General features: G+C 44.7%; 1 protein-coding gene across 1 annotated transcript; it reads left to right on the top strand.

Annotated features, from left to right (window-relative positions):
• Window positions 1-702: 702 nt before the first annotated feature.
• On the top strand, window positions 703-14,853 carry LOC138580105 (trypsin-like). Its single transcript, XM_069650383.1, has 5 exons — window positions 703-770; window positions 4,232-4,391; window positions 6,058-6,311; window positions 10,114-10,250; window positions 14,125-14,853. Exons 1-5 carry the CDS (start codon window positions 731-733, stop codon window positions 14,272-14,274), a joined length of 741 nt encoding a protein of 246 aa, XP_069506484.1. The 5' UTR covers window positions 703-730; the 3' UTR covers window positions 14,275-14,853.
• Window positions 14,854-15,935: the final 1,082 nt, after the last annotated feature.

Below are 15,935 nucleotides of genomic sequence, written 5' to 3'. Positions count from 1 at the left end.
GTTCAGAACATTTGCAATCCGTGTTTGGAACAAATCCTTTATTTGGCAGTGGTATCTTCTCCGTGACAAGTGTGTTCTTTATACTTTCGAGCTGTCTTTTCATCCACCGGGAGCCTTGTCTTCCATTTACACTCCAGCTTCTTGCCCGGGTTACTCATGTCACTCAATTCTATATTGGACCATTTTGTGTTGGCTGTGAGTGGCTCTGGCCCTCGTGGTCGTAAGAGGTTCTCGGACACCCAACAATCTGTTGAGTTCATGTTGGAAGGCCTCAAAGAGAAGTTCAGGAGATATGGTTGGTAAGTAACAGTTGGGGAGCAAAGCTGTTGGACGATGATTCCCTAGTAATATTCCCAAATGATCTGAAGATTGAAAGGTCATAGTTTTATTTGGGCACCTTATAAAAAGTTGAAATGTACAAAGATGGTGTGTTAATATTATTTTTTAAGTTAATTTGTATTCATATCTACTGAAGTTAACACCTCTGGACCTTCCCAGGTGCTCGCCACTATCTGAAGCAGGTGCAATACACACTATTAATTGCTCACCTTGATACCTGTTCTTGTAGGCATTTCCATGAACAGCTGCTAAATTTAGACAAAGAGTCAACAATATGGAGACCGCCCAGCTGCTGGAAGACCTTGATAGATGCAGATATGATTATTTTGCTCGTATAAATATGGCACCCATGTAGCACTCCTTCCACACCTCTACTTGACACCCAGCCATCATGCAGTGCCTCCTTCTATTCGCCCTCCTGGGAGCAGCCGGTGAGTTAACAGAACATTGTATTGAGAGTCGGGTCAAGGCATTGTATCATGTTTAGTGGTAATTACAGTCAAGGTTATGCCAGGGGTGGATAGCTACACATGTCAGGTGTTGTTTGTCTCCAGCATGCAAGTAGCCTTGCATGCCCTTGGCAAGTTTTAATCCTGTGGTAGGGCTGACTTAGCTCTCCATCCCTCTGATCTGCCAGGAGTGTCCTCATCTCCCCTCCTCATTAATATATACCTTAGCCCTATCCCTGCTCTCATCCAATCTCATAACCTCATCTGTTACATCTACATAGACGACACCCAGATCCTCCTCACAACACACAAATTGCCAGTTTCTGCTTGCCCAACCTCTCATCCTGCCTTTCTGATATTGACCACTGGATGACAACCGACTACCTCCTCCTCAACCAGAGCAAATCAGAAATCCTAGTATGCAGCAAACCTGCTCTCCTTCCCCAATCAACCTCTTGACCACACTCCCTAGGACCACCACACCCCAGACAACTTCCACTTCATTGAAAAACCTCAGCTGCACGCTGATCTCAAATCTATCCCTCTCCAAACACATCAACTCTGTGCCAAAACCTGCTTCTTCCACCCACGCATCCTCAGGCAAATCTTCCTACAACTCACCTACCCACATCTCTGCTATCCGTGCCATCATACTCTCACGCATAGAATGCATTTATCTCGATGCCCCGGCATTCCTGCACAGGAAACTGCAATGAATCCAAAACGCTGTTGCCCGTGTCCTCATTGGCCTCTTACCTAGAGAACTTATTAGTCCTACACTGGCTCCTTATTGGTTGACTTAATGGTTGACATACTACCTTTAAAGCCATGTGCATCACTCACTGTTCCCTCACAACACTGGACCCACATTTCTCCAGGATAAGCTCATACGATATTAACCCACCAGGAACCTCAGATCTGGCTCTGCTTTTCTCCACATGATTGGATGCCTGGCTATGCCTTCACTACACAGTGTCAATTATGCAGAAGAGTTTTGCACTGCCACAAAAAGCCTTGTTCTGTGTGGGCCAGCACTGCCACATGGCTCTCTAAATGGATTCTAATGGCATGCACAGTTTGGGGAATGTGTGAGGTGGACAGCGATGCACCCCACCTGCAGGGAACCCATCTGACACCTCCTGTTCCCCGATGCCCTCCGGGTGGCGAGGGCTGGGCAAGAGCTGGTGGTTCCTGCCAGGGGTGGAGGATTTCACATGCATGTAATTATCCAACATGCTTCCAGTTTTGCCTGCATGCGGCAGCGATGTCACTGCATACGATGCACGTGTGCTCACATTACTGCACACAATATTTGATTGGGGCGTTTTGGAATTAGAGGTAGTGCACCCACCGCGGTCACGTTTGAATCCTGTGGGACTCAGGTAATCGCATGTGGGACACGTTTGAATCCTGTGGGACTCAGGGAATCGCATGTGGGACACGTTTGAATCCTGTGGGACTCAGGGAATCGCATGTGGGACTCGCTCCTTGCGTTCATCGCAAGCAAAACACATGCAACTCAGGAGGTGCCCTCTGCCCAGGTGGGACGGGGCCATCCGTGGATGGGAAGCAATCCATGTTGTTACGGATGGACTTTAGCTGCAAATCCCTCAGTTCTCTGCAAATAAATCATACACAGCAGGTGTCATTTGCTGCTCATTACAATAAAATTATTTCCGTGACCAAACAAACTCCCACCAATGAGGGCATCAGCATTTTCGAAACTGCCACGCCCAACTTGCATCTGGCCAGCTGAAAGCAGGTAACAAGTGCAGACTGCACGCGCCTTCGACTGAGCTTGGCGTGCAGACATATTGCCAGATTTGTCAAAAAAGGTAGCAGGCAAAGAACATGGCATGATAACCTGTTCCAAGATGAGAGTTTGCAGCACACGCTTTTTGCTCACTGTACCTTTCACAGATGGGAAATACCATTTGCATATCAGTCTTTGTCCCGCCCAGATGGGCAGTCCAGCACCGAAATGCTATGGCAATTCCTCTCTGAACAAGAGTACCACCAGCAACCCCATACACGTGTTTCAGCCTTGTTGGGCCTCATCAGTGAGGTGAAGCTGTGCCTCTCTGAGCACAGTGAGCAGGGAGTCCACGTCTGTTTGCCCCTAGGTTACTCAGGGTGACCAACCCCAAGTTCCTTACACATATTGCCATATCTGCACATATGGTGCAAGGGCCCTCATCCGCATTTTGTAAAGTGTCAGGTTCTTTTCTTCTTGACACCTGGGGGGATTGCCCAACCCTCTTGATGCCAAGGCCACACTTGGCACACGAGTCGGGCCCCTTTGCTAAAAGAGCCATCTGTGTGCTGGAGCTGTGACACCTTGTTTCAAAAGTGCAGTGGCAATGCAGAGTGCAGCTCCTGCACGAGCACTCCACGCGTGTTCATTTGTTTGTAATGTGACACTACCACTTGTTCAGCATCAGGGTGACAAGGCTAGCAGGAGGTGGGGGGCACTAAGATGAAGTCGGCGTGTTTCAGAAGTCAACCTCCACCAATGGCTTTCAATGTGTTTACATCCCAAGACAAGGCGGCTCTGCCAATGTCAGAGTGTGGGGGTGTGACAGGGTCAATCACGTGACTGTCTGGCTTTCACATCATTGCAGAAACCTATCTGAACATGTCTAGCTTACCTGCAGTCGATTATTTTGAAATCATTAATACAATTGGAATTTCACTGGAAATCGGAGAAAGGCAGTTTGCAAGAAAACAACAACACAGAAACATCTGGGCAAATTAAGACAAAAGGCAATGTTGGAGGTAAATATTGTGCAGTAGCACATTGATATTGTTATTGACTACATATACACCAATCAGAATATTTAGAGTGCAGTCAATAACTACCTGTAATGACTGAACTCTGAACATTCTGTCTTCAAAACAACAACGCAATTCCCAGGCAATATTTCTTTGAACAACATACTTGATCTCCAAGAGGATATTTTTTTGCAGCAACCTCTTGTCTAACACATGAAAGAGAAAACTACATTAAGGGAAAGTGCTAACTCTTTCTTATGCAGAGACTGTTTACTTTCACATGACAGCAAATGCATGCTCATGTGAAACACTTTTCAGTTAAACCAAGTTTGCAATTAAAAGTGTTTGCTTTATGAGGACAAATGTTTAAATATTACAAAATAAAACCACAATTAATTTACTGAGTTGTCTATTTACTTTACCCAGTCTTCTTCACAACCAAAACTCTAAAGAACGCTCTCCTTCTACCACTATGTGCTAAAATCCTTATAGAACTCAGGAGGGGTCTTTACCAGTTCGATAATTACCCTTCCCTAACATATGGCCGCAGGGAACTTGCTGGCGAGTCGTTATCTCATGATAATGACCCCTCCCTTCGTCTAGAAGGCTATACAAATTGATGATTCGTTCTTCTCTGTCAAACATCCACCTATAAATGTTCTTGTTTTCAGCTGCGTTCCCTTTCCAAGATGATGACAAGATCGTGGGGGGCTACACTTGCCCTGAACACTCGGTCCCCTACCAGGCATCCCTGAACGCCGGCTACCACTTCTGCGGTGGATCCGTGATTAACAGCGAGTGGGTCGTGTCCGCTGCCCACTGCTACAAATCGTAAGTTGACACCATAGATCAGAAACCTCTTGCAAAACATGTCATTAGACACATTTAGTTCACCGAAACTATCAATTCAATTGAAAAATACATTTCATATCCTAACATAAAGACATGCCAAAATATAATTTTAAGCACACAGCTATGCTTGCTCAGTTCTCAATTGACACAAGGAGGGTAGAATGAGACTTTTATTAGAAGAAGTATGTAAAATAAAGAGCATAAACAATACAATAAATCATTAATTTGAAATTTGGAATCCAACACATTTGTGAACAAGGATCCTCTGTTGTTCGCAAAACTGTTCGATGTGTAACCATACTTGATACAGCTTTATAGGTGTATCTATGCATCCACCTTGAGTCCTTCCACTAAATTGTCACTTTCCATTTGACATTTTGGCTTGTATTACTTATGCTGGGTGCGCTGTCCCCATAATCTCTAGTTTGATCATGCAGTGTTGAGGCAATTACCTAAACCACTAGAAGTGTGTGACTGGCACACATGTGGGCAAATTCTTCTTTGATTAACATGACAGTTTCATCCAGCCTTCATTATTCACTGATTATTCACTGATTAATCCATTCTGCTCTAAAGTCTCCAGAGTTCCTGGAGTTTCTAACCAGAATTGTTTTTTTCTCAAACATCCATCTGTTGATGTTAGACTGACGTCAGACGCAACTCTCCACTTCCTTTTGATGAAATATGGGCATTTGAAAATATTTAGAAGCAGAATACATTATATAATTTTTTCGAGTTTTAGCCATCAATTATGGTGAAAAGAAAATGATAATACATATTTCATAAAAAAACGTTTTTTATGTTTAGTTAAGATCAAAATGCAAATAAGTCAGCTGCTAAGTCCCTCACATGTTTAGTCTGTCGCAAGGTGTATTTAGTAATGACACTGAAATCAGAGATTAATTCCTGTTCAGAGGTGAGCTGAGGACATGCCCCAGGAACGGCACACCCCGCCCTTCCACATGTACCTTCAATGGCAAAATAGATTGCTGTAACCAGCCCAAAACATCCTCTTAACTGAATACATTCAGGGATGGGGTGCCATTCTTCTGCCAAGCCTAGAGGAGGCCATCTTATGATTTGCTTCCAAGTTAAGAAGTGAAGAGGAGGCCATTTTATGATCTATTTCCAGGTTAAGAAGCGTAGAGGAGGCCATCTTATGATCTGCTTCCGGGTTAAGAAGCGTAGAGGAGGCCATTTTATGATCTATTTCCAGGTTAAGAAGCGTAGAGGAGGCCATTTTATGATCTTCTTCCAGGTTGAGAAGCGTAGAGGAGGCCATTTTATGATCTGCTTCCAGGTTGAGAAGTGTAGAGGAGGCCATTTTATGATCTATTTCCAGGTTGAGAAGCGTAGAGGAGGCCATTTTATGATCTGCTTCCAGGTTGAGAAGTGTAGAGGAGGCCATTTTGTGATCTGCTTCCAGTTTGAGAATACTGCTGATCGAGAGCACGCGCTTTGAGGCTGTCCTATTGGCTAGATTGATGATAAATGCTACCATTCACATGTGAGTAAATATATGCTCTACATATCCACACAGATTTCCTAAATTGATGACAACCTTACACAATGCACCTATAGGGATATCGCCACAATTTTAAGCCTCTATGTTCTATGCCATGACTGTTTACCCGTCCCTCCACAGCCGCATCCAGGTCAGACTCGGGGAGCACAACATCGAAGTTCTGGAGGGAAGTGAACTGTTCATCAACTCAGCCAAAGTGATCAGACACCCCAAGTACAGCTCTAGGACCCTCGATAACGACATCATGCTCATCAAGCTCGAAGCACCAGCCACCTTCAGCGCTCGCGTCCAGGCCGTCGCGCTGCCCACCCAATGTGCAGCTGCTGGAACAGAATGTTTGATCTCAGGCTGGGGCAACACCCTCAGCAGTGGCAGTAAGTACCAGCACAGCACGCAACACGTGCTGCCATACGTATTTGTTTAGACATTTTCGAACATGAGACCAATGTCTCCTTTTTGCTTCTTAACATTTTAGTATTCTATGACTTTATTTTCTAAATTGTATACCAGGTCATAACAGAGAGATATCTGAGCCATTCTGAGGTTCTTTGAGCACATTCTTTTCAGATCATAATTGTGCCACACAGAACTTTCTGGGGAAATTGATTGAAACATTTGCTCACTTTTCTAACTGCAAATCTTTCTCAGGTCAATTTTTGTCATTGTTTAGGTGCAAATATTTGAAGGATTAATTCTAAAAATGAATTGGAGTGTTTCCCATGATGTTCTTGCTCTTAATGCTTTTACTGAAACTTAATTCCTCAAAAACACTCAAAGGATGACAGGACGTTTACACAGAACCATTCACACTCTCTTCAATTTCCCGATGCTTGAACTTCACAAGAATCAGAATGGCTTCAATTAAGCTTGGATTTTAAAACAAATGCAGAGCCACGTGACATGTTCTGAAGGTTACAGCAGCAGGGAGCTGAACACCAGCATCTTGATAAATCACAACCCCAAAAAAATAACATGTTCCCAATAGAAAATACTTCCTTCAGATTAATAATTCTGGAAAGAGTCACAGCTGTGAGCAATGTGGATGTGTAAATAAGACATCTCTGGGGTGGGTGGGTCGCCTTGCATAGTATGTAAAACAGAGTGATGCATATCCATGAGCCCCACCCACTCCATTGCAATGCCTCTTTGTGCATAGGCACACGTATTACATATCCGTCAGGTTAATATTTTGCCATTGGTGTCTGGCACTCGGTTCCAGAAATAGTGACTTCTTTAGAAGTTAACATTATCGCTCATTGGTTACAAGTAAGGTTAGCGCACAAGTCTTGTATAGCACACTTATTCTCACGGACCTTGTGCTGGTCTTCCATGTCCATATCAATGGTATGGTATGGTATGGTATGGTATGGGACGGTAGGTCATTATAGAGAGTGCTCATTCACCCACAGGCACGTCAATGGCACTTGAAAGCAGGTGTAGTCTATTTTGATAAATGAAGTAGAGAAAAGGAAAAAACGAAAACATAAAGGCCCAAATATCGGAAACAGTCCAATATAGGTGCAAAAAAAAGTCGACATCACATGGTCCAGCAGGAAGGCAGAGTCCATGGAAGGGGCTGTTGCTCTGCGTTGTCTTGTTTCCAAGACCAGCACATTGCCCCTGTGCTATCCTCCGTTCGGTCAGAGTGAACAGAGGATAGCACAGGGGCAACGCAATAACAGGCAGAGTAACAGAGGTTGGAATCCTGGATCCGCTCTTATAAACCGAACTAAGGTACGGTATTAGGTGCGTTAAAAAGCCCTGCCGACTATAGTGAAAGAACCTCCGGGACAATGCAGCCCGTTCAGGAAGAAACACTGATGAGACACAAGGGGATAATCCCCTCGCTGGGAGGGAGACCCCCATCCAGGAGGCATAAGGGGATAATCCCCTTGCTGGGAAGGAGACCTCCAGGAGGCATAAGGGGATAATCCCCTCTCTGGGAGGGAGATCTCCCGCGGGCATAGGGGGATAATCCCCTCTCTGGGAGGGAGATCTCCCACGAGCATAAGGGGATAATCCCCTCTCTGGGAGGGAGATCTCCCGAGGGCATAAGGGGATAATCCCCTCTCTGGGAGGGAGACCTCCAGGGGGCATAAGGGGATAATCCCCTCTCTAGGAGGGAGACCTCCAGGGGCATAAGGGGATAATCCCCTCTCTGGGAGGGAGATCTCCTGCGGGCATAAGGATATAATCCCCTCTCTGGGAGGGAGACCTCCAGGGGGCATAAGGGGATAATCCCCTCTCTGGGATGGAGACCTCCGCAGGCTGGGCTGTTTATTTATTTATTTTATTTTATTTAAACATTTATACAGCGCACCTAGCCCAGAGACATCTAGGCTGTCACTTTGCCCAGGCCCCACAGAGAAAGTCCTCCAGAATCATGCAACACTGGGCGGCTGGTTGAGATATGGTGATTCAGGGAATACGCCCACATGTTCCTGCCATGGTATCCGTGAAAAAGGATCATTCCCAGAGGGGAGAGAAAGACAAGAAAATGATTTAGTGCTCACCCGTCTTCAGTATCACAGTCACAGTTCTCCCAGGCCTAGAACCTTTACCCACTGCGCAACGAAGGCCGAAGGCACTCGACTTCACGCTGTGCTTCCTTCCGGGGGTGGCTCAATAGTTCTGCAGCTCCAAGGCCGTCACCACCAACCCCATGTCTGGCATGGCGTCGGGACCCTGCTGAGTCTGCCATTAACCATAGTTGACCACCAGCTCCTGGGATCCTGATCTCAATGTCTGACCTTTGAATTCTGTGCCTCGCCACTATCTCAGGCTAATGGGGCCGGGCGTAGACACATTGCTCAAGCCCCATCAGGAAAATGGCGGGCGGCACACGGCACTGAAGCTGCACACTTGCTCCACCGTGACAGGTGGAGGACATTTACTGGTCCAGCCAACTCCATGCAAAGAGAATTTTCACTTTTGATTTGATGGAAGACTTTTCTTTCAACAAGCTATTCACAAAGCAAAGTTTTCAAAGTGTTGTGACTGATTTTTGGTTACATTTGACCTCATTATAAGCATGGCGGTCCGGGAACTACGGTACCGGTAAGCATGTTGGTATTGTAGATCCCGGTCAGCCATACTATGAGCTGTGCTCGCGGGTGCCTGTCAGCATCCGACCTCCCCATTCCCATTGAACTCTATGGGGCTGAAATGGGAATGGGGACTGACAGGCACCAGCACCCGGCAATGCAGGAATTACCGGGTCCGACAATGTCGGAATAACCCGTTAATTCCTCATTGCCGGGTGCCGGAAAAAATGCAACTCCATTGATGGAGTTACATTTTGGGGCCATTGTGTTGGTGCCCATATATTTGTGGTCAACCAAAGCCTTGAAATATCTGTAACAGTGTTGTTTTCAAAATTCAAAGCTAGGGTTATTTGATAATATCACATTTTTCCCTTTGAAGGAATCTTGGATATGGTTTTTGACGCGCTCTGATGACGTCAATAATGCTAGATTCTCTTTTGGGTGCACATTTTGATGTCTTGGAGAGGGTCAGTGCAAGCATTCTGCTACGATTTTCCGAAAAATAAAAAGTTTCTTCATAGAACCCTCAAATGATGTTTGTATCTAATGCAGTTGTTTAATGGAGACTAATAATTAAACATGGTAAATAGAAAGCTTTGGATTCATGATGGCCGCCGAGAATCCCTCTTTTCTTTTCTCGTTTGCACCAATACAGAAGGCACAAACCCAATGCAAAGGAGTAATACAGCAGATTAATTAAGTTAATTAATGTTTTATAATGTGACGGGGACCAGTCTCTAAGCGCAGGGTCGGGATTCCGAAACTGGTTGCTCTGCGTTGTTTTATTTCTAAGACGAATGTGTTGTCCCTGAGCTATCCTCCTGGACCTGATGGTATCATTTAGAATGACACATGATGTCATCACCAAAATATCTTTTGGTGTGATGTAAATGTTGCTGCATTCCTGACTATTAATTATCTAGTGTTGCCATCAGAGACACCAGAGAGGGCTCTAGTACCACGAAGGCCATTTGTGAATTTGTCGATGTTGTTCTGCATGACAGTTGTTCTTTTTCACCTGAGTTTCCAGAACTTGACTACAAAGCACGGACACCATGGAATGAAGAGCAGGATGAACATGTTATTTCATTTATGAGAATTAAACCTATGCTCCTATAATCCTCTCCCACAGGTAACTATCCTGATCTCCTCCAGTGCCTCATTGCACCAATCCTGAGTGATAACGATTGTCGCAAATCTTATCCTGGTCAAATCACTGAGAACATGATCTGCGCCGGATTCCTGGAGGGCGGCAAGGATTCCTGCCAGGTAACCGACCACCATGCATGCAACCTGTGTCTTTGTGGTTCTTTGCAAGGGAGCAGTAGGACTCATTACGAATATGGGAGGCTAGAGAGATGCAAATTTGCATCTCAAATCTCTGTGCATGCACCAGTAGAGATCACTTAGAAATTATCTGACATTAGTGCAACAAAATCAAGCCCAGGCGATAGGATTTCTGGTTTCAAACATATTCTAGAAAAGCCATCTTGAACATGAACTTCTAGCAGCCATAAGAGGTGCACATATTGTAACATCGAGTAGGGGACATGCTTCAGAATCTCATGAAAGAGGGAAGTTTATTAAGAAAGTACCACAATAGATGGCCACTAGAGGGTGATGCTATACAGGAACCAGCAGGTTTTCCCTAGGTGTATTTGGGTCATCATCAGAAGTGAGGTCCAGGGTGAAGCCATAAGATCCTGGAGTCAAGCAGTTCTAGAGAAGCGGCATCTGCCACAACAAAGTAGAATGATTGGCACCACTTGTGTCATTAGCCCAGCAAGTGGATATGCCACCTCAATACAAGGCAAGCAGCAGTACTCTAATACACTGGGCACCTTTATGTGGGAAGTGGCAGTGCCACTGGTATGCTTTGGAGTAAGTGGACATCACTTTGATGCTATGAGCTATGAAGGAACTCAAGCTACATGACGCTGACTAACATGTCATATCAAGGCTATGTCCATTACCCTCATATTGCGGCTGTATGTTTATCCTGTAAGGATTTAGGAAAAACACTATGTCTAACTTATATAAAGAATGTACTTTCTGGCTAACGCCTTGCTCTTCAGTACCTGGGTACTCTTGTGTATGGTTTGAACACACCTTAAATCATTAGAAAGGGAAGACCACTGCTCATGTCTGTCTTTGCCATTAAGCGATGGACAACAGGATCGGCATTGTCCTGACAATTGCCCCCCCCTCTATCCCTGGGCCATACCTTTATTTTCTTGCCACCGGTCTCTGGGAATCAGGGACAGGTAGGGAATGGCAGATGTGAGCTCAACAGCGACTCAGACTGCATGGTGGCTGTGGGGTGCCCACCCCTCCATACACTGTCAAAGCAAAGCAAAGGATATAGGGGCGTGGCATATGGGTAGAGCCGGGAGAGTTAATGAGAGGAACACAAAGTACTGTGTTTGCATTTTCGAGTTGTCATGTGGTAGCTTCATTGATTTGGTAGAAAACTCTAAGGCACAAGGCAGAGGTGGGTGCTTAGAGGTGTTGTGGAGGGATGGCATAGAGAACATTGTACATATCTGATCACATTTTGATCCCCGTTGCTGTATCTCTGATGCCTGCGTAGCTGATTGGAGGAGGTGATGCAATCATCGATTAAGTGTCCCTCAACAATAAAGTATGTTCCACGTACTGGCTTGTGACCGTGTCGAGGAGAACTCGAGCTGTGCTCTTGTTTGAAATAATACACCTACCACTGTAGGGTAGGCCCAAAACCTAAACCAACCAAAAAACAATCCAAAGAGCGATAAAGAGTGCCCACATTGCAAGAAAAACAAGCTGTGTTACGTGCAATTTCGGCTGGGAAGAAAACAAGCTTCATTCAACACACTTACATTAAATGTCCCTATATAAAGGATAAGACCACATCCATGAAGTTGAAACAGTTGCAAGAAACATGTAAATCTATACCCTCTCATTGGTTATATCATTATTCCCCTAAAGAAAACCATACATTAGTTGGCCCTATTGGGTCAAATCTATCCCTGTCACAACACAAGTCCAGCTTCTCTGTCTATGACCTCATGTCTGACTCCACCAGAATTCTATATGCCCATTGGCTGGTAGTTTTCACTACATTTGCTGCATTGGGCCCCTTTCCCCATTGGTCAACCCATCCTTGAGTCTCTAATGGTGTGTTTCGTCCCTCACATCCGACCAATCCCTTGTGAGGTGTAAACAGTCTGGCCACAATGGCAGATGCCTCGTCTCATTCCCATGCAACCAGAAAGGTTGCCCTCCTACCCCGATATGTCTCATCCTGTTTGCAAACATGTTGCATCTATGGGACACGTCATTCCCTTCCTCCTATGAGAGCATGTGACCACGAAGACACCACTCGCTGGAGACAAATTTCTCAAATGTATGGGCTTCATTTGCTCAGTCAGTTTACTGTTCTTTGTTCGAAGCTTGGGATACTGCTGCACCCTACACCTTGAGCCAATCACTGCGCAGCACTTGACACCACCTCTAAGCTCGATGGCCCTGCCTGTGCACCTACGGTGGGAACAGAAAGGAAGTCTGATTTACCAACGACATTCTAGCTACCAACTGCGGCCTAGTCATTTGAACAACCAAACACTGCAACTCCTAATGTATGCCAGGCCACCTGGCATAGCCCTAACTGATGCACCCACCTGCCTGCTAGCACATATCCCTATATTCTCCCTAATGCGTTCACTAATCAATGTTCACCTACACCTTGTGGTCTCTAACTAAAAAGCTTTGCAACTGCAGACGGTGTGACTTACACCGTTCCCTACCTGCGAACATACACCAAGTCTGATTTTCTGCTACGTGCTAACATGATACCCATTACCATAGGGGCCTGTACTCTGATTGTGGGGAATACCATGTGTTACTGCCCTGCATTTCATCATAGACTGCTCTCCAACCCATGACTGACCCATCCTTGGAGAGGACATAGCAAGGCAACGTGCTCGCCTTGGAAACAAGACGACAAGAAGCAACACCGGGTCGATTCCCGGGTCCGCGCTTAGAAACCTCTGGGTATTAAGCACGTTATAAATACGCACAAAAAAACAAAAAAAAACTAAAGAATGTCACGCCTGATGGCTCCAGTTTCTCGGGAGGATAGCTCAGGGGCAACGCACTCAACTTGGAAACAAGACGATGTGGAGCAACACAGGTTAGATACCAAGGAACGCGCTTAGAAACCTCTAGGTATTAAGCTTCTTATAAATAACCAATTACAATTAGATGTCCACACTGACAATGACCACATTCTCCATACTATAGGAAGTTCCTCAACTTGTACGTCCACACCCCAACTCCACAACTCCACAACTCCACTGGTGCATTCAATCCTTCTTATGGACGGCGAGCCACTCAAATGTGTGTAAAATTGATTCCATGAAGTATATAAAAGATGTTAAGAATCTTGCGAAAGGAAGGACACACAGTGAAATGGAAAACTGAATGTTTTAATCAAAGCACAAATATCAAAGATCTTTCCAATTGGTGACAAGGCATGCTGCTAAGGTTAGGATAATGGGGGGAAAAAGCAACAGTTAAGGGTTAGCTTGAGGATTGCGCTGGACACAGGAATGGAAGGGGAACCTGGAGTTGACTGTATCAGATATCTCAACCATTTATCGTCCCTATAGCGGTAAAATTAATGTGTACACTTTTACTATCAACTCGAATGTGGATTTACACAAATTTCAGCCCAGTTCTATTATATGGCAAAGTATTTTACAATTAATGGAGAGTTCATCGTACATATCATGGCACGGGCAACAGTTTCCGTCTTAACAAACTCCAACAACAAACACACATCTGAGATCAGCAAACAAAGGTCTGTTGGTTCCACCTGAAGTCCAGCTCACAGAGAAAGGCTGAGGTGCCTTTGCAGCTCTGGCCGCAGTCTCCTGCCCTCTGCGTTTACTGGGGCCAACACCTTGCCACCGGGAAGGCTTTCAAAATCGTACTGCTCCTATCCAACGACTAACTCTTTGTCCCCAAATGTTTGGTGCTTATGCAAGGCCAAGATGCCTTATAGCGGACAGTGATGAATACATCAATACATTTAACAATGTCAAATCTATGTTTTTTTGCATAATTTTCCTAAAAATCCCTTGTTATTCCTTTGTATCCTCAGGGTGACTCCGGTGGCCCAGTGGTCTGCAACGGTGAGCTCCAGGGTGTTGTCTCCTGGGGATACGGCTGCGCTCAGAAAAACAACCCTGGAGTGTACACCAAGGTGTGCAACTACAACGCCTGGATTGCAGACACCATCGCTTCTAACTAACTCTATGTGATGTCACTCAAGCAAGCTGTGTACAGGGAACACTCTATGATATCTCTCAAACAGTCTGTCTTCTAACTAACTCTACGCGATGTTGCTCAAGCAGGCTGTTTACAGTGAACAATCTATGATATCTCTCAAACAGTCTGTCTTCTAATTAATTCTACGTGATGTCGCTCAAGCAGGCTGTGTACAGGGAACACTCTATGATATCTCTCAAACAGTCTGTCTTCTAACTAACTCTACGCGATGTCGCTCAAGCAGGCTGTTTACAGTGAACAATCTATGGTATCTCTCAAACAGTCTGTCTTCTAATTAACTCTACGTGATGTCGTTCAAGCAGGCTGTGTACAGTGAACAATCTATGATATCTCTCAAACAGTCTGTCTTCTAACTAACTCTACGTGATGTCGCTCAAGCAGGCTGTGAACAATCTATGATATCTATCAAACAGTCTGTCTTCTAATTAACTCTACGTGATGTCGCTCAAGCAGGCTGTGTACAGTGAACAATCTATGATATCTCTCAAACAGTCTGTGTTCGGTGAATGATTCAGAGGAATAAATATAACCATTTAATTAACCCTTTAGTGTGGCTTTGTAGATTCTGTTCTTTTCTTCTTCAAGACAAGACCTAAGTCAACATCTTTGTAAACTATTGAAACTAGTACAGACTGGCCCCATCACATCTCTTCAATTTCTGTGTTATTGTTTCAAATGTTGGGATTTCAACCTGGCGGGACATGTGGTGTTTCCAATCATTTGTTTTAAAAAAGTAAGGTTGCAGCTTGAAATTCCATCAAAGTAGCCAAAATCTTCAATTGTTTGGGTGCACTGGACTGAGGTGTCTTCATAATTACTGTTTGGAGACAGCATTTATTCTGAAGAAGGTTTGGATTGTTTTACAAGAAATCTGTGTATGGTTGCCTGACTTTATTGTAAAATGTCCATGGAAAACTGAGTCAGTTTGAGAGAATTGTCCACTTAGCCTGACTCTTCCTCTCCGCCTTTTACAATAATGCCAATATTTGTCACCTGTACACCACATGTTGCCATCAATATAAGGCAATATAAGGGAGAACAAACATTGTTTATTACGTTTATTGTAGAGATTCATGTATAAGTACATGTATAAACGGCTGTGTATACTGGATGGTTAAAATAAACAGCACCATGTACAGGTGCAGGGCTTTACAATTCAGAAGTGTCACAAGGCATCACAAGCGACAAGCATACTATTCAAAGTTTGGGGCAGTTTTTCCTCATTCTGTTCACCCCACCTTCCCTCACCCACAAGTAGAAAATGCTATCAGCATTATATAACAGCTCCTCAAATTCCCCTTCCTTTGCTTTTAGTAGAGTGAAGGTCTGTGGCAGAGGGGTTCCAATGTGTTATGCTATGGAACGCTTCTCCATATTGCTTGAATCGTGAGGGAATCTGTGCAGCCAGGGAGGTTACAGTTCACTGGAGGAAATCTGCAGCCACAGAATCCTCAGAACAATTCCACCAGATTCATTTGAGTTATATTCGTCATAACACTTATGTGAGAGATCAGGAGATGACCACTGATACATTCCTGCATTACCGTCCCACCCTACCACTATATTGTGGAATGGAAAAGGCTCTGTTGCTCTGCAAGAAACTCTGGGAGACCAAATTCAAGT

The sequence above is a fragment of the Ambystoma mexicanum genome, chromosome 3p, assembly GCF_040938575.1.
Source record: "Ambystoma mexicanum isolate Mex_15411 chromosome 3p, UKY_AmexF1_1, whole genome shotgun sequence".
Classification (NCBI taxonomy): domain Eukaryota; kingdom Metazoa; phylum Chordata; class Amphibia; order Caudata; family Ambystomatidae; genus Ambystoma; species Ambystoma mexicanum.
The sequence above is the reverse complement of the archived record's forward strand: the minus strand, read 5'-3'. Positions and strand labels throughout refer to the sequence as shown.